The sequence below is a fragment of the Mus caroli genome, chromosome 10, assembly GCF_900094665.2.
Source record: "Mus caroli chromosome 10, CAROLI_EIJ_v1.1, whole genome shotgun sequence".
Classification (NCBI taxonomy): Eukaryota; Metazoa; Chordata; class Mammalia; order Rodentia; family Muridae; genus Mus; species Mus caroli.
In genome coordinates this window covers 52252682-52272734 of record NC_034579.1, presented here as the reverse complement: position 1 = coordinate 52272734, position 20053 = coordinate 52252682, and the positions used below count along the sequence as shown (strand labels likewise).

Genomic DNA, 20053 nt, shown 5'->3' with positions numbered 1-20053 from the left:
CCTGTGATCCATCCAATAGCTGACTGTGAGCATCCACTTCTGTGTTTGCTAGGCCCCGGCATAGCCTCACAAGAGACAGCTATATCATGGTCCTTTCAGCAAAATCTTGCTAGTGTATGCAATGGTGTTGTTATTGAGAATAGTTTTCGCTATCATAGATGTTTTTTTACTCTAGATGAATTTGCAGATTGCTCTAACTCTATGATGAATGGAGTTGGAATTTTGATTGGGATTGCATTGAATCTGTAGATTGCTTTTGGCAAGATAGCTATTTTTACCATATTAATCCTGCCAATCCATGAGCATGGGAGATCTTTCCATCCTCTGAGATCTTCTTCGATTTCTTTCTTCAGAGACTTGAAGTTCTTATCCTACAGATCTTTCACTTGCTTACTTAGAATCACACCAAAGTATTTTGTATTATTTGTGACTATTGTGAAGGATGTTGTTTCCCTGATTTCTTTCTCAGCCTGTTTATCCTTTGAGTAGAGGAAGGCCACTGATTTTTTTTTTGAGTTAATTTTATATCCAGCTACCTTGCAGAAATTATGAGATTTAGGAGTTCTCTGGTGGAATTTTTGGGGTCAGTTAAGTATACGATTAAATCATCTGCAAATAGTGATATTCCAACTTCTTCCTTTCTATATTGCATTCCTTTGAACTTCTTTTGTTGTCTAATTGCTCTGGCTAGGATTTCAAGTACTTCCCTCAAATTGAATATTGAATAGGTAGGGAGAGAGTGGGCAACCATGTCTAGTCCCTGATTTTAGTGAAATTGCTTCAAGTTTCTCTCCATTTAGTTTGATGTTAGCTACTGGTTTGCTGTATATTGCATTTACTATGTTTAGGTATGGGCCTTGAATTCCTGATCTTTCCAAGACTTTTATCATGAAGGGATGTTGGATTTTGTCAAAAGGTTTTCTGCCTCTAATTAAACGATCATATCGTTTTTTTTTTCCTTTGAGTTTGTTTATATAGTGAATTATCTTGATGGGTTTCCATATATTTAACCATCCCTACATCCCTGGCATGAAGCCTACTTGATCGTGATGGATGATCATTTTAGTGTGTTCTTGGATTTGGTTTGCAAGAATTTTATTGAGTATTTTTGCATCAATGTTCATAAGGGAAATTGGTTTGAAGTTCTCTTTCTTTGTTGGGTCTTAGTATGGTTTAGGTATCAGCTTAATTGTGTCTTCATAGAATGAATTGGGTGGAGTACCTTCTGTTTCTATTTTCTGGAATAGTTTGAGGAATATTGGTATTACATCTTTAAAGGTATGATAGAACTCTGCAATAAACCCATCTGGTCCTGCGCTTTTTTTTTTTGTTGTTGTTGAGAGACTTTTAATGACTGTTTCTATTTCTTTAGGGGATATGGGACTGTTTAGATCATTTATCTGATCCTGATTTAACTTTGGTACCTGGTATCTGTCTAGGAAATTGTCCATTTCACCCAGATTTTACAATTTTATTGAGTATAAGCTTTTATACTAGGACCTGATTTTTTTTTTAGATTCCCTCGGTTTCTGTTATGTCTCCCTTTTCATTTCTGGTTTTGCTAATTAGGATACTGTCTCTGTGCCTTCTGGTTAGTCTGGCTAAGGGTTTATCTATCTTGTTCATTTTCTCAAAGAACCAGCTCCTGGTTTGGTTGATTCTTTGTATAGTTCTTTTTGTTTCTACTTGGTTGATTTCAGACTTGAGTTTGATTCTTTCCTGCTGACTACTCCTCTTGGATGTATTTGCTTCTTTTTTGTTCTAGAGCTTTCAGGTGTGCTGTCAGGCTGCTAGTGTATGTTCTCTCTAGTTTCTTCCTGGAGGCACTCAGAGCTATGAGTTTTCCTCTTAGGACTGCCTTCATTGTGTCCCATAAGTTTGGCTATGTTGTGGCTTCATTTTCATTACTCTAAAAAGTCTTTCTTTATTTCTTCCTTAACCAAGTTATCATTTTCTAGTATAAGACAAAAATAAATGAAATTTTTATCTACATTTTTTAAAATTTATTTATTATTATAATTAAGTACACTGTAGCTGTCTTCAGATGTACCATAAGAGGGTGTCAGATCTCATTATGGGTGGTTGCGAGCCACCATGTGGTTCCTGGGATTTGAATTCAGGACCTTTGGAAGAGCAGTCATTGCTCTTACCCACTGAACCATCTCACTAGCATTTTTAATGTTCAGATTTTTGCTTGCAGTAACAAATTTTCAACAAATATTCATATGTATATTAAAGTTGTTGTAGCACAGAAAAATTTTAAGAAATTAAGCATTTGGTATTCAAATCTAAACAATTTTATTCTCCAATAATCTTGTAAGATGAAGTCATACATAAGACTGAACACCCTTCCAGTACTGTAATACTGTTTCTAAACAGGAGTACTTATGGTAATAATATGAAGTGAAATAAAGTATGATAAATACTTCAGTACATGGCACAGGATGCTTAGCTATGTGTATGGTCGTGCAGGGATAGGGAATCCCCTCTATAAATAATTCTAGAGGCCAATCTGTTATGAGGCCTTCTCATAACATTGCAGTTTCCCAAAGGAACAGTTGAATCCAAACTTAAGTCGATATAAAGCCAACTTGTCAAACTCTTCCCAAGCCTGGACTTGGGAAGCATCTTTCTTTCATTGAGATAATGCTTCCTCCTGCCCCATTCCTTAGAAGAAGAGAGTGGCCACTGACAAGGAGAAAATAAAACTTCTAATGCATTAAATGTTCTCCAAAAAAACAAAACAAAAACTAAGCATGCTTTCCTTTAAATACATGATCTTTTCCTACTTACTCCCCAGTGCTGGAGAAATTGAAACTATACACTTGATTTGTTGGTGTGTGTGTGTGTGTGTGTGTGTGTGTGTGTGTATGCTTGCATGTATTGTATTTATGTGTCCCTATGTGTTATATGTGCTAGGTAACACCTAGAACATAGACAGACACTTTTTACTTCTCGTTTAGGTGAGTGCCATTCCTTCTAGCTATAAACCACACCATGGCACCCTCCTGTTTTACAATTTCCATCATTTTTGCAATCGTCTTCTCACTTTTCTAAGAGATCCAAATTGAAAAAAAAATCGTAGCACAGATTAGAAGGAGACATTCTCACCAAAGGAAGAAGACAGAAATTTGAAAAAGAAAAATTCAAAACATGGAGATGAGACAGGAATTTCCCAGTTTTGACTAGTGACTCAGGAACCACATGATGAACAGCTCATCTCCACCAGGTGAGCAGAGGAGGACAAGGTTCATTCCAATTCCAGAAGTGGGTGTGGCTCCACTGGAAGCAGCCAATGTGGGTTAGAGACTGACCTGTGATCTTCCCCAACTCACCCTTTTCCTTTTATAATTGCTTCTTATCACACACACACACACACACACACACACACACACACACACACACACACCACTTCATATTTCAAAACAGGAACAAAGACATTCAAACTTCATGTCTTGCACTTGTGGGGAAAATAATACAATTTTAGAATTCTTAGAACTGACTTGCATGCACTTCAGGTTGATTGGTTTCTCTGCTAATGACATAGCTTTAATGTCAAATGACAGTTGATGACATCAGTAGAGAGGAGAGAAGGAGAAGTTAATATAACCATCATGGTCACACTAGAAATGTTTTTGTGTTCCTCTGATTCATGTAAAATATAGGGGGGAAAGCTGCTTACTAAATTCACCAAACAAATGTGAATTACAAGCTGGTACCTATATCAACTATGATAAATAATAGCCAACAGTAAAGTTTACTTTCACATTTCTAAAGAACAAGATAAAAATCAAGACGGTAAGTAAGATTTCAACCACAAAGTGGATTTTGTTACACTACCACATTCAAATAACTTTGCATGAAGGCCCTAAACTAGGAAAATACAGGGCTATGAGGGTCGTGTGTGTGTGTGTGTGTGTGTGTGTGTGTGTGTGTGTGTGTGTAACAAACATTAGTTATCATTTGCAGAGTCATAATTAATATAAACTCTTACAGCATTAACTTTTATCCTCGGCCAGCCAGGCAATCAGTATTCCTATGCTCTGACACAAGCCTTCTCTGAAAATGATTCATTAACACTAAACTGGACAAAATGACTGACCTAAAGTCAATAGCATAACCCATGTCATAGGCTGTCCTTAGAGACATAGTTACAGTCGGCTTAACAGAACATCGGTGTTCATGACAATAGTCTATCATAGCCTTGATAATACATTTCATCTGTGTAGTTACTAGCCAGAAACATTTAAAGACATTGGCTGCTTAAGTCCAAGAGAGTAAAATGAGTTATATTAACATATTTTGATATTAATAGTAGGAATTTAGTCAGCAGAGAACTTCAAAGTTTTGCTGAAAGTCAAAAGACTATAAAAATAATCAGGAGTCAGTTTGGGGGATGTTCCCTTTTAGATAGTTGGACTTTAATTTCTGTATGTTGACTGCATATATGAAAGGACAACATTGGAGGGAGTTATGACTTAATGTGGGTCACTAGTAGGTACTGGAGTCCTTAAGAACTAATGCCAATGCTCAAAGTGTTCATTGGAGTCCTCATTTGAAATGGTTTTCCATGTGGTACTTCAAAACATACACAATATATATTGAATGAATACATTCATATATATATATTATAATGTGTATATAATACATAATAGATATTATATTTGTATGTGTATATTATATATTACATATATTTATATAATTTATATATATAATATACTGAAATGCCATACCTATATATCAACTTATTTATATATTGTATATAATACATAAAGTACATATTATATATATTATATACACATGCATATATGCATGTATATACTCATGCATAAATATAATCATATATAAATATGTATATTATACTACATACATTTATATATTTAATATGTATATTACTTTTTAGTAATGAATCTTATGTTATCCATTTAAAGAAAAATTTCTCCGAATGTATCTTACTCCCCCTGTAAATGAATATAATTGTCATCTTTTCTCTGGCTGCAGAGAAAAGAGAAAAAATTATTACATCTTTTTGAGCTCTGGTTTGTTTTTTTATTATAAGTGAAGAATGCATTTTAATGTTTGACCAACTGAAAACAATAATCAAAATCACAGTAGCAAAATTTTAAGTATTTAGAGGGCTTTTTTAGGTCATATAGTAAAGCCAAAACAAAACAACAATAATAAAAACTCAAACAAATAGCAAATGACAAGAAAAATTGTGTTTTTAAAGTATTTTTCTCAAATTATGTATACAGTAACCTATAATCAAGCTAAATAGATGAAAATATATTTAAATGGATTCATTGCATTGCACAAAATCTTTTGCAAAATAAAAATGTCACTATATTTTTATTATATAAATACTATGAGTTCATGAAAAATTATATCTAAAATATGCTTTTATAAGTAAGTGAAAATGATTTTGAAACTTGTACAAATCTATTGATTTTAAATGTGTAAGGAGACAACCTAGTAAGAGACCTAGATTGAAACAAGGACAGGGGTCTCGTGTGGGTATAGTTGCTGTAACTTCTTGTCTTCTCTCCCAGGATCATTGTTTTACAAATTTTCTGTAATGATGATTTCTTAAAGTGATATATTTTTCTTAGCTTTTGAAATAACAATATAATTACATCCTCCAGCCCTTCTCTTTCCTACCTCTGACCTCTCACATACACCCTCTCGCACTCTCTCACATTCATGGCTTCTTTGTAATTGTCCTTACATAGATCCATATAAACTTTTATAATAGGGAAAACTGACAAAATCATGTTGAACATGCACAGTTTTTAAGCTCTTCAGTGAAAGTTCTCTTATGTGATCCTGTGTTGTAGGGTTGTTATTACTAAGACAATTTTAAAGAAAAGGAAACTGAGGAGCCTTGATGAGTTAGCTTCAGCCGAGAAAGACCATGATTCATCCTTCCTCGCTGATTCTTCAGTTGCACCTCCTGGAACAGTTACAAAGGGCAGCTGTCTCCTTTCACTCTTGTCTTACTGAGCATCTGTAGAGTAATGTGCTCAAGGTCAGATTCTGGGGAAATAGTGACAAAAGGACTAAAACTGGTAATATGCACAGTAACAACACCCATGTGTAAAAGGTAAGTCTCCACTAAAGAAGGAAAAGCCTAGCTAATATAGACTGTTACTGAGTTGGGGCATACTCCTTACTGGAACTCTTACTACAAAGAAAGGAATGTCATTAAAATGCATGAATAGACCTTTTTCTGTGGGCACTGGAGAACCCTGAAAATCCCCCAGTTACATAGGAAAGATGATCATGAGAAATATTACCTGGAAATGCAGACCAGTGTCAAGGAAAGACATTTAAAGGCTATTAGAAAAAAAAAGTTTTATAAGTAAACCTACCATAACACATACCATTTACCAAGGATAGCTTCATATTAAAATTAGGACAAAGATAAAGACCTTAAACCATCAGGCCAGATGACTTATCAAAAAATAGAATGTAAACAATAAATACTTCATGTAAAAATTAATAAGTATGCTACAGATAGTATCAAATATAGTTTTCATCTAGTAGACTCTGCACTATAAATATTTTCATTACGTTGAATGTTACCTGGCCTTTTTCCCTTGCTGCTTTAAATATTTTGTTTTTGTTCTGTAAATTTTGTGTTTTGACAAAGCTGCCCACTCTCTTCCTATCTATTCAATATACTACTACTTAAATATTGAATATTCAATAAGACAAATAAAGGAGATCAGGGGATACAAACTGGAAAGGAAGAAGTCAAAGTAGCACTATTTGCAGATGATATAATATATGATAATATATATAAGCAACCCCAAACAGTCTACCAGAGAATTCCTACAGCTGAAGAACACTTTCAGCATAGTGGCTGGATATAAAATTAAGTAAAGAAAATCAGTAACCCTCCTTTATACAAATGAAGAAAGAAATTAGGGAAATAACATCCTTTACAGTAGTCACACATACTCTAAAATACTGGTGTAACTCCTTTATGACAAGAACTCCAAATCACTGAAGAAAGAAATGAAGGAAGATATCAGAAGATGGCAAGCCTTGCTATGCTCATGGATCAGTAGGATTAACACAGTGTAAATGGCCATCTTACCGAAAGCAATCTACAGATTCAATGCAATCCCCATCAAAATTCCAATATAATTCTTTACAGAACTTGAAAGAGCAATTCTCAACTTCATAGGGAAAAGAAAAACCAAACCAAACCAAAATCAAACAAACAAAAAACAGGATAGCTAAAACAATTCTGAAGAATAAAGGAACTTCAGGAGGTATCACTACCCCTGACCTCAAGCTGTACTACATAGCAATAGATATGAAATAAAAACAGCAGTGGATATGAAACCTGAAAAGGGCACCTCCTGTAGCCAGACAGAAACACCATTGGAGCAATAGGAACACCAACTTTACACCCAAAATTTATTCTGTCTCCAAAATATTCAGGGAAGGGAATAGAGCAGAGACTAAGAGAATGGTCAACCAATGACTAGCCCAACTTGAGACACCATCTGTTATGCTTGTAGATAGGAGTCTAGCATGATTGTCCTCTAAGAGGCTCCACCCAGCAGCTGACTAAAACAGATGCATAGACCCATAGCCAAACATTGGATGGAGCTCAGAGAGTCCTATGGAAGAGTTGGAGAAGGACTGAGGTTCCTGAAGGGGATGGGAACTCCATAGGAAAACCAACAGAGTCAAGGAACCTAGACACTTGGGGCTCTCAGAGACTGAATCACCAGCCAAAGAGCATACACAGGTCAGACCTAGGCTCCCTTCACATATAGCAGATGTGCAGCTTTGTCTTCATGTGGCTCCCCCAACAACTGGAGTAGGGGGTATCTCTAAAGCTGTTGTTGTCTGTAAAATATGCTCCCTTAACTGAGCTACCTTACCTGGCCTCAGTGGAAAAGGATGCTCCTAGCACGTCAGAGACTTGATGTGCCAGGATACAAGGATATCCAGGAGGACCTCTACCCTATTAGAGAAGGTAAGGGGGAATGGAGGAGGGATTTGGGGGTGACCAGGAGGGGGAGCAGCACTCTGGATGTGAATGAATGAATGAATGAGACAAGTTGTATGAACTACAATGTATATACCTTATGCAAAAATTCAAAGCTCCTCTCTTGTTTCCTCTCTTACCCTCTTGCTCTTACTCTCACCACTCACCCTCCTTCTCCCCATTCCTTTCTCCCTCTCTCCACATGGCCATGGTCATCCTCTGCTTCCAAAAAAAAAAAAAAAAAAAGATTCAAAGCTTGTGGTAGTTTTTGTAATCACACACACATAGCTCAACTATATAAAATAAGACCACATATTTTGGCATTATAATCTAAAGGCATAATATGTTTATCTATTTATGAGCAGATCATTTATGTCTATAAAAATCATTGTATTTTTCACAAAATTCTTTACTATATGTGGTATCCCTTGAAATTGCTCATCTTTTCCATTATAGAATAAACTTTAAAAATTCACGGAGACTACTGATCCTTGTACACTAAAATATTTCAGGGCATGGTGGTAGATGCCTGAAGTTCCAGGACTCAGCAGGCTGATCTTTGGGAATTCAAGGCCAACCTAGTCTATAAAGCATGTCCTAGACAGCCAGGACTTGTTACACAGAGAAACCCTGTCTTAAACACCCTCCACCAAGGTCTATTTTTACCCTTATTTTGACAAGAATGACTCTTCTTAGTTGAATAAGCAAGCACCAAACATAATCTCACTCCACTCTACAATGGCATGTAAGAATTTGACAATTGAAATGATTAATTTCACATATCTGCTTGACTAGGTCATAGGATACTCTGATTGTAGCTAAACATTCACCTAGATGTGGTTAGGAGAGGGCTTTTAAATGAGACCGGTGTCTAACATAGTGGCCTGTGTAAAACTTATTATCCTTCTCAGTAAAAATGGAGTAAGGGAGAACTGGATTCTCTACCTGCCTTTGACTTATAGCCTTAGTTTCCCTCTGCCATTGAACTCAGACTTGTATTGGAACAACAGTCATTCATCCTGGTCCTTAGACTTAAAATGAGACTAGACAAGTCTATTCAAGAGTTGAGGAGAGAAAAAAGAGAGAGAGAGAGAGGCCTCATTTAGCACTCACCTTGATCTTTGCAATCTTTCATTCTTCTGGGCTTATAAAAATTATCATACTTATTTGCCAACATAGCTATCACTTAAAAGAGAGTTTTAGAAATATTTGGTCCCACCATTAAAATGCACTGGGTTTTCATGGTTGTTGTATTTGGGGCTTTGCTTATTTGGTCATGAAGTAATCCAAAATTTCTAGAAAAGTTAGTCCTGGCTTTAAATTTCAATTCTTTCACATCCAAGTAATAGCAAAGTTTCCTTTTCATTTGGTCACAAATCTTCACATATACAGATGTTCAAATATGTAAATGCCATCAGTCTTTAACAGTCTTATTTTAAAATTCAGGTCTTCATTTTCCCTTTATAGTCTTGAGAGTCTTTAACTCAAAATACCATTCATTTTCAGATTAGATTTCTTTCTTTCTGCAAATTTGGGGATAATTTATGACATTGTACAGGATTCATTCCTTCATGTGGCTTATAGCATTAAAATTAAGGTATGTTGCCCCAACCTCTGATAAATTGCTAAGGACCTTGAATTACTTAATGTCATGTTTCTCTCTACTCAGCTGCCACAGTAAAACCCTAGTTAAATCATTCTTAGTGCAGGGAGCAGTCACTGTTGCTGCTTATCCTAAGGTAGCTCCTAGTTAGCACGAGGCAAATCCTATCCAATCCTTGGGAACACATGGACAGCATATTCTCATTGCTGTTCACAGATCTTGGTCATTTACCTTCTCCAAGTCTTTGCATGGTCTGCAGTGTTCTTGGCCTTGTGCTATGAACATGTATGACCCCAATCTTTTGTGGATCTCATCTGTCCAGTATTAGGTGTGTTTAGCCAATGCCAGGTCTCCAGAGAGGGATTCTCTGCCTCACCAATAGGGTGGTTAGGAAGGGATGTAAATTACTGGTGTCAGGAACTATGTAGCCTTCCCAACAGTGACAGCTAAAGGATATCTTGTCAGAATAAATTTACTGCTATTGGTTAATTGGTTCTGAGATATGGCAAAAGCTGAATCAGAACCTCCCATTGCTGGAGACTCTGAGCAGGGGACTGTATGACAGTATGTTGTCTCTGTCAACCAGTCCAGTACGGTCTCCTTCCACACTATGAAGCCCTTGTCTCCAAGATGAATATTGTGAACCAGACCCTGATGTCACATGATAGCAGGTTGAGTTTCTTTCACAGGTGGTACCCTGAGGTGTCTTTTTCTAAAGGTGTTCCTGGACCAAGCAGAATTTCAGCCCATCTTACTAAGCAGGCTAGAGCTCCGCTGTGTCTACTCTGGTCACTGTCATGGGTTAATTAAGGTTACAATACAGATATTGTTTGTAGTTGTACATACAAGGACTGGCCAAGGGACAACCCTCTTTGTAAGGTCTGTGGAAAGGAAGGAAAGCACTGTCCTGCAGAGAATTAAGGCATTCCAGTTGTTCATGCAGGGTAGTGACCTTGCTGGGCTTCTGGGCTGCCGCCTCCCATGCTGGTCTCCTTTGTTTTCTTTTGACCCCCAGGGGCATCAGTGTTCTTATCCATGGTGGCTGGTGGCCCAGGTGCTGATGAAAACAAAAAGGGGATAGGAAGAGGAAGGAGCATTTGGCACTCAACCAATCTTGGGATGTAAAACCTATTGCCAACAGGCCCTGGGCTCAAGCACTCTTGCCTAAAAGCACACCAAAAATCTAATTTTGCAATCACAAACCCAGGACCACATGCAAGCCATAGAGAAATAGCTTTGCTGGATGTGGATGCCTATCCCAGGGTGATGAATTAGGACTCCTAGGAGAAAGAGGCAGCCACTTAGAATGTCGACCAACAAGTTCCTGAACATTTTTCCCACAATTGCACCAAAAGTCTATACAATAGACAGTTATGTAGATACAGAAGTAGAAGTATAAAATATTACCTGGATAGAAATCCAAAATATTCCCAGAGAGTTATTTTTCTACTAAAAATCGGTAGAAGAGAAGATAGGAGGGTTTAGAAAGTGGGGCTGTTCTGGAGGGTGGTCTTAATCAAGTTTGAGTTGCAGATCAAGCCTTCTTTCCCTGCACCACATTATTGACTGTGCTTCTGTTGAGACCACAGAAGCCCTAATCCACAGGGTTGGAGGAAAATATCCATGGCATCCTGCAGGTCACACCCTGCAACCTTGTGGCACCTGTTGTAGACATGAATCCAAACCTAATGTCTTTAAACATACAAGTCAACTATTACCATGAGGCAGACCTGTAAGTTTGAAGATATTGATTTCTGGAAGAAACATATAAATATGATAAAGGTGAAGGGGACCCTCCAGTACTACCCCTACCAAATATATCCTGTGCTTACAATCACCCCCCCCCCACACACACACAAATTGAAAAAGATAAAGACTAAAAACCAAAATACGGAGAGAGGAAAATAGCAAAAAAATCTGAAACAAACCTGTATGAGTTAACCTAGCTGAACTGAAAGAATTATAGGCCAAAAGTAAAAGAGCTCTGATCTACTTTTGTGTCTCTCCAATATAAGTTAATAATTTACAATGATGTCTGCTGAAATGTACCTACTGGCAAATTACCTTGGCTTTAAATATTTTTAAGGGGACCTGGAGACATATCTCAGCAGTTAAAAGGCTGCTCTTTCTTAGGACCTGGGTTCAATTCCCAGTACCTACACGGAAGCTTACAACTGTCTGTTAACTCCAGTTCCAGAGGATCTGACACCATCAAATGAGAAATATATGCAGACAAAACACCAATACACATGAAATAAAAAAAAAAATAAATCTTTTTAGCCAGGTGGTGGTGGGACACACCTTTAATCCCAGCATTCAGGAGGCAGAAGTAGGTAGATCTCTGAATTTGAGGCAGCCTGGTCTACAAAGAGAGTTTTAGGACAGGCAGAGCTATACATAGAAACCCCACCTGGAAATAGAAAGATAAGTAAGTAAATAAACAAATGGCCCACTCACAGGTAAATCTGAAGTGCTTACTAAATTTGAACATATTATTTCCCATAAGCTTAGGTGGAATAAATAAGGTTAAGAACAGAACAACTTATTGCTGTATTCATCAGAAGTAACTAACATCTTACCCAAATTCCTATGATAATATAGCACATATTGCCTTAAAATATCACATGGTAGACATAGATGCTCTAACCCAATGCAAATCAAATTAGATCTTAGACACAAATTTGTCTGGAAAAATGAGAAATCCTGTTCTCCCACCCCTAATAATTAAGATTATTAATTATTAATAATTAATTTAATTATTAACAATTTAATTTATATAATTAATTTAATTTAATTACCTCATCTAATTTAAAATAGTATCTTCAGGGATCAAAACTTATTATATAACAGCTCATGGGTGAAGGAGCGATTATCCTGATTCTACATTTTAGCTCACTTGGTCCTTTTTGTCCTGCTTTAAATTGTAGGGAGAAAGACATGATGTTCTACAGTAGATGTCTGCATCGTAACATAAATTCCCATTCCATAAAGCCCCATATAGCTAGCAACTTGATAACTAAAAGTGCTGACCTCATCCAATCAATAATGTGCATATGTTTTACAATTATTAATTTGACTAATATGATGGATTTGCCACACATTTCAACAACCTCTTAGTCCTAGTTGCTTTCACCTACAGAGAGTCACAATACATCTTAAGTAGGCTACTTTGGGGATCCATGAGCAGCAATGACATTGCACACATTCCGCCATGCAAGTGCTCAAAATATATGTATTAATGGTAGAAATAGTAAGAAAGAACTTACAAAATCATGTGAGTCACTACATCAGACATTTGTGAGACTTGAAACTCACTTATTAACCCTTGAGCCTTCCATCCCGGGCATTGTCAAGGAATAGATACTGACATAATTAATGCCAACAACTGAATACAGGTTCGACATATGCAGTGATTTGAATGATACTGGCCTGCACACATTCATATATTTGAATACCAGGTCCCTAGTTGGTAGCTCTGTTTAAGAAGGATTGGGAGGTACGTCTTCATTGGGGGAGATTTGCCTGTATTTGAGACTCAAAAACACTCGTATGTTTCAGTATATACTCTCAGCTTCCTGCTTTGAGATCAAGATTTGAGCCCTTTGCACTTCCTGCTGCCATGTCTTTGCCTTACCCTCATGGCCTTAAACTGCTGGAACCTAAAGACCAATTAAATGTTTTCACTGGCCATGGTACTTTATCACAGCAATAGAAAATAAGACAACATATATCATTCTTCTTTAAGTTCTGGAGGCAACATACTCATTTAGAAATATTCATAAAGTTAGTCCATGTTGAAAGGGACCTTCCAGTCCAAAACTAGATAATCTGTCCAAATTGCAATTGATGAGCAACAGAGACTTTGGCCACTTTATCTCATACCCCTAATCTCTGGGTTGCTTATGATAGTTATAAACTACCCATGGGATTCTAGTGAAAAATAGCATGCCTTTCCTGACATCATACTATCTTTCAGTAGAGTGGCAGACAGTGGAATTAGAATAGAGTTTTGGAACAGAACCTCAGAGACCTTGAGCCTGCACTCACATCCAGCACCCGTAAGCTCTGGATCATTGAAGCCATACTGCATGAGCTTGTCATAACTACTGGGATCCTAGATATAGAATGAAGTCACATCTCGACATTTGGACAAATTCTCTTCCCCGGAGCGGTGGCCTTCTTGCTCTATCATTTGTCAGACACCATGATATCCATGGTTTCTCCATGAACATTCATCCATTTCCCAATGTTCTTTGTAATATGACAAATTTCTTTGGATGACCTAAGTAAATACACAGTAGTAATATTTCTGTTACATATGATGGATCTTGATGGAGAGTTGTTTCCTTTTTTTCTTCTAGCAAAAACATTCCTAACAAAGGATAAAGCCAAGGGGCAGTTCACTAGACATACTGCCAGGATTCCCTGGATTCCCTGGCCATTGGTCCCATCTGAACACATTTGCAAACTCGTCGACCATTAGCAAGAAGTTTCTCTTTTAGGTAAAGAACACTGGGAGATTCTTGCTTTACAGATACAGGCTCAAAGCATGAACCAGGGTAACACATTTCTCCTAGTAGGGTTACATCACAATTTAAGGCCTCTCAGGGTACTCCTTAGCTGACTAGGAGTCCAAGAGAGAGAAATAATCTTGTGACTTAGGATGCTCAGGCTGGGCGCTTGAAGAAGACATTTAGTGGGAATTCAACCTCCCATAAAGACCCAGAGATGATTAGGCCTGGGAGACAGACAGTGTAAGTAGCCTAATGATCTTTCCAAAGAATTCCTATTTTAAAGACAAACTGAAAAATGACACCCCAAATCCCTGCCATGGTCCCTTCTCATCACAGACATAATCAAGTGTCTAAAGATAATGAGTTCTACATCAGCATCACATGGGTCCCTGAGTTGCCATTATTAGCTGGACAAGAGGATGTATAGGAAAGTTCATGTTTTCAAGTGCCAGTTCAATTTTTTTGTTTGTTTTGGTTTGTTTTTTGTTTTTTGTTTTTTCTCGAGACAGGGCTTCTCTGTATAGCCCTGACTGTCCTGGAACTCACTTTGTAGACCAGGCTGACCTCGAACTCAGAAATCTGCCTGCCTCTGTCTCCCAAGTGCTGGGATTAAAGGTGTGCGCCACCACCACCCAGCCAAAATATTTTGTCTATTCTTTGTCAGGTGGATGTTTCACATCCAAGTCACCATGCTTTTGCTTGTTCCTAAAGGTCTTAGCTATTGTCTAGTTACAAATAGTTGTCTATAATCCCATAACTCAGGAGGCAGATACAGAAGGATTGTCACAAGTTTGAATCCTGCCTGGTCCATATAGCAAGTTCCAGGTCATCCAGGGTAACATAGTGAGAGCTTATCTCAAAACAAAATAAATAAAACCAAGCAAGCAAGCAAACAACAACAACAACAAATTTAATTAATTAATTAATTAATTGAACAAAACAAATGAATAACCCACCTGATGTTAGGTATGAATTCTGGGATAAGGCCAAAATCTCAAGGCCAAACATCGGATACAATATCTTGCAAATGGCCCAGCCATAGTTCCCTCACTATTCTTGCTATAGATAAAATTTCTGAGCCAGACACCTGTCCTTATCAAAGAGAAAAAAAAAAACAGCTTTTGAAAACCCTCCCTTACCAAGTTTCCAATAATTGATAATTGATCAAGCAAATCAGTTACAGCCTTTTGTCTACAATGGCACTGGTGTATCTTTAAATATTGACTGCATCAATTCCCAGGTGTGTTACTGTGTGGCTCTGTACAGGGTTTCCCCATTCCCATGCTATCACTATACATGATTGATGAATTGCCCTCAAATTTATGTTTTCAGTGTCAGGTGGCATTCGGCTTTTTCTACCAATGGTGTGAATAAATTAAGACACCCCGAAATACCAATACCACTTTTCACCCTAGAAAAAGAACCTGAAGGATAGAAAGGGAAAAGGCATTCAGTTCACATATGTCCTGTGTCCATACCAACCAACAGTGGGGTACAAATTACTCTATTCTGCATATTGCAATCTACAGTTGTTGGTTTAACTGTTTCAGCCCTAACATTGAGTTGAAATATACATAGTTACATCCTCTGCTCCAGCCAAAGATATTTGGAGCTTAATGTTTATTGCAATGGCTCTTATTGGCGCTTGAAACACACTGAATAATTTTGGTGTCTCAACCATATTCTCCTGAGAGCCTGGAAAGTCAGGGGTGGCCTTTAAGCTCATCTGCCTCGGCATTTCAGTTCCCCATGACTTCTTGGCCTTCTGAGGGCCATAGTACCTACGGAACTTCTCTATCGTGCTCAGGTTTTCCCTGGGAACTAAGCTATAATTCTCTTTCTTGGATTTGCTAACCCCACTGAAATTTCCATTGCTATTTCTTTGCTGCTCAACCAAGAGGGCTGGAAATCTGGAGAGCTCAGCAAACACTCCATAGCCGTGTTCTCCCCCTCATAGCACAAGTTCTCCCACTCGCTAGTAAATGATTCATTTCCCTTCCCAGAAACAGAAAGCCTAACTTAGGACATTCGTTTGTTTTTTCCTTCAAGGTGTGTTCTCAGTTCTCATCTCAGAAAGTTAAAGCCAGCCTATTGTCAGAAATATCGTTGGCTCTCAAGAATGTGACTCTTTGTTTCCACTTAACCAGTGATAGAAACATAGGTGATTGTGTGTATCATTCTCAGCTAACAGTGTCCATACAAAACACTAAAGGAAGTTTAATGAGTAAAGAAATCTCAGTTAATAATTAAATTGTTATCAGCCATACAAATTTAGCAGCTCTTCTCAACTGAGTCTTTAGTGAGGCAGTGGCTTTATAGGCATTTATAAACTGTATATTGTTTTATTGCATTATTTCATGTAATCATTACCACAAATATCAGCATGTGTGCATGAAAGAGAAAGAGAAATCAAGAAAACTCATAATCATGAGATGACTAAAATTGAGCTTTCCAGACATCAAGAATCTTGTCCTATGTTAGGATTTAAATTTCTTATATGTGATTCCACAACATGGGTTTTTAGTCATTTCATTAGGTTCTATCAGTCTCCATTGGCCTTCATAAATTTGGATAAGATTAGAATAAAATTGAAGTATCTTAATTTAGAAATAAGCCACCTAAAAGTTACCTACTGCAGCCATTTTCCACATGCATGAATCTCAACTAAAATTGTTCTTCTATGACCCAGATATTCTCTACAGTGTTTCTATTTCTATTTTAATTTACTTTATTTTGTGTGTGTGTTTATAACTGTATGTGTGTGTGTGATTGTAAATGTGTGTGTATCTGTGTGTGTGTGTGTGTGTGTGTGCACATGTGTGCCAGTGGTCATGGAAGCCAAAAGAGAATGTTAGAACCCTGGAGCTATAATTATAGGTAGTTGCAAACTGCCCAGTGTGGGCAGAAATGACACCCCTGAATTGAATGCATGTCCTTCACAAGAACAGAAAGCACTCTTAACCACTAAGACATCTCTGCAACCCTGTCTCCATAATATTTTACCATCAAAATATATTTTTTAGCCCCTCATCTGATTCAAACTGATTTGCTCTTAAAATTTGATTTGCTCCTAAAAACATAAGTTGCAAGACTGAGAAAGATATATATAATTTTGAATACAATATATATTCTTTATGCTACTCTTTAGTTATTATACAGTTTATATATGGGAAAACCTACTTCCATATTCATTAAAAGTCTTTCATAGAATAAATAGAAGAAAATTCCCGTTTAAACAATAACATTTATATTATTCTCTATAATAATATAAACTGCTCTATAATTTAATCAACGTATAATTTCTAGGTGAGTTAAATTTATTCCCCACCTTATTTTCCATTCACAATAGGGAAAAGAACTTGTTCATTAAAGATAGTATGAAGCCAGTGTGAACTTTTGTTTTTAATAACCTTAAGGTTTTTTCAAATATTATTTTAGAGTTATTCATAATGTTTTTCATCCTTACAGTTCATTAGAATATTAAAATTACTTACATCTTATAAAAAGACTTTTTTTTCTTGCAAAAGAAAAAAGACACACATAATGAAATAAAAGACTGACAGCTGAGGACTTATTGTCCTTTGAGTCATTTCTATAAACTAAGGCAAACTCATAGGAAACACTGCAAAGTCCTGAGATTCTCCTTTGAAACGTAAGACTTGATGGCCTTCTCCCAGCTACACACACGCCATCCTAGAGATGCTTTCTGCTCAGTAGCTGCTGAATGATCAGCCAGTGGACTGCATCTGTCGGCCCTGACAGCAACCTCATCAGATTGTATAGGCTTTAGGTACTTTTATAGCTTTACTAACAGCATCATTTTACCTCCTGATGTCGATGTCGGGCAGTGGGCATTCACTCCTCTTCATCCTTTTTTGTCATTCCACCAAGAACTAGATTCTCACCTTTGCACTTGATTAAATTGTGGGAAACGAGGTCTCAGAAAGTCACAGCCTGTCTGTGCCAGCCTGGAGCCTGACAAACTGAATTTACAGCAAATTAGCTCTTCCTGAGATCTTTTTAAAAATCTTCCTCTGAGAGCCAGGAGTAAATGCAGGAGGAGGGAATGAATCAAAAAAGAGAAACAACAAAACCAAACAAGCCCTATTTGTGACGATTAATCTCATGCCAGAAGAATGTGGGCAGGGTTTGCCAAATTTGTGCATAACTCTCCGTGGTGACAGTTGTTATGAATATGGAGTTCCGAGTATTCCCCGGAGCCTCTTGCTATCTGGTGTCATATGTATTCTTAATTCTGTAGCTAATTGAGGTTAACACATTTGAGAATGGAATTAGAATAAATCTTAGCTCACAACATCTTTCTCACTACATCTTATACTGTCCCCTACACCCTTCTCCAGAATGCATTCATTCATTTATTATCACTCGGCAGGTTATAATTGGTGCTTTTAACAGCATGGCAATGCACATACTCAGTCTCGGAGACCTGATAGCTCGATTTCAGACCTGAGTAAAATTTTCTTTATCGTAAGTTAAAAATTAAACTAAGTTGAAAAATAAATATTTGTTGCACTTGTTACATCAGGATATATGCTAATGTCTTCCTCTGTAATCTTCCACCCTTCCTTCTCAATCATGAGGTTCACTGATGAAGCAATTTACCATCATGTCACTAAACACTGTGTAGGGCATCCCTCCCCCAGGAGTGACAGAGACTCCTGGGAGGCAAGAACAAATACTTCCTATGCATTGGCCATGGATATCAGGGGTTCAGTGGAACACTTCAATTGAGCTTCATAACCACTGACCTTGTGTTACTCAAATTATTTGAAAAACCTATCATTACAGGCAGAAAGTTTTAGGTGAATTTGATACAAGAGTAAAACATCTGTTGGCTTTTTAAGCTTTCAGCTTCCATGAACCAAGAAAGACACTAAGTTATTCCACCACTCTGATCACATTCAAATTCTGCACTGATAGGCTTTCATATCTGTAAAAGGATAATGAAGAGCTTTGGAAAAGGAAAATTCTCCTCATCCAGCTGAATTAAAATAACTGAAGAAAATAACAAAACAACAAACAAACAAAAAACCCAAACAAACAAACAAAAAGACCCACCTGAGTCTACAGGTGTCTTTCTTCTCATGTTGCAACTTAAGGGAGAAAGATTTATTTGAGTTTGTAGTTCAAGACTACAGACCATCAAGATGGCAGGATGTTGAAGTTGTCCATCACATCGCATTCACTCACAGTAAGAAAGACAAAAATGATGAATGCCTGCACCTGCTCAAGTGACTTTGTATTCTTACAAAGTTCAGCATTCCTACCACAGAATAGTGCTGCCCACAGCAGTAGGTTTCCCTTCTCATATAATGCAGTTAAAATAATCCCCACAGGCATACAGAGTGACCTGTCCCTCATATTCTTTCAAGTTGACAACTTAACACTAGCCATCACAAAGAACAACCTGGGAATTAGCCTTAATACAGACAACTGTCAGATGTCTTCCCAAACAAAAGTGGGAAAACATCAAAAGGACTTGTTCACAGAAGCTGAGCCGAATTGGCACTGAAGGGAGCCAGCCATCCTGAATCTTTGAAATCTCTTTGGGTCACTTAATTGTGATTTTTTTTTATAGTTGCTGTTACCAAGATTTAATTGCTTAGTTTAATTGGTTTAGTTAAAAAAAAACGACAACTCAGCTTAGTAATTACCTAAATTAGCTTTACTGATTGAGCAAATAGACTTCAGAAATAGGAACACCATTAGAGTATAATACAAGGGAAATTTTGTATCAATTGTGCATTAAAAGCAGTAATCAAGATGGCTGAAAGTCATTTTATTTTACTAAAGCAAAAGGAAATTCTGTTTGACGAATTAGAAAGTGCAATCTGCAAATTCATCTGGAATAACAAAAAACCTAGGATAGCAAAAACTCTTCTCAAGGATAAAAGAACCTCTGGTGGAATC

The 20053-nt window shown here is 37.2% G+C and overlaps 1 protein-coding gene across 6 annotated transcripts in view; it reads right to left on the bottom strand.

Moving 5' to 3' along the window:
* Window positions 1-20053, bottom strand: part of Pkib (cAMP-dependent protein kinase inhibitor beta) — a 93712-nt gene that overhangs the window by 22054 nt on the left and 51605 nt on the right. For 3 of the 6 annotated variants that reach the window (XM_021174711.1, XM_021174710.2, XM_021174712.2), the window contains one exon: window positions 10561-10665. The exons of the other annotated variants lie outside the window; for them this stretch is intronic. In XM_021174711.1, the coding sequence (XP_021030370.1) occupies window positions 10561-10645 (85 nt within the window). In that variant the 5' untranslated portion in view covers window positions 10646-10665. The remainder of the gene's footprint in view (window positions 1-10560; window positions 10666-20053) is intronic. 6 annotated transcript variants of the gene reach the window in all.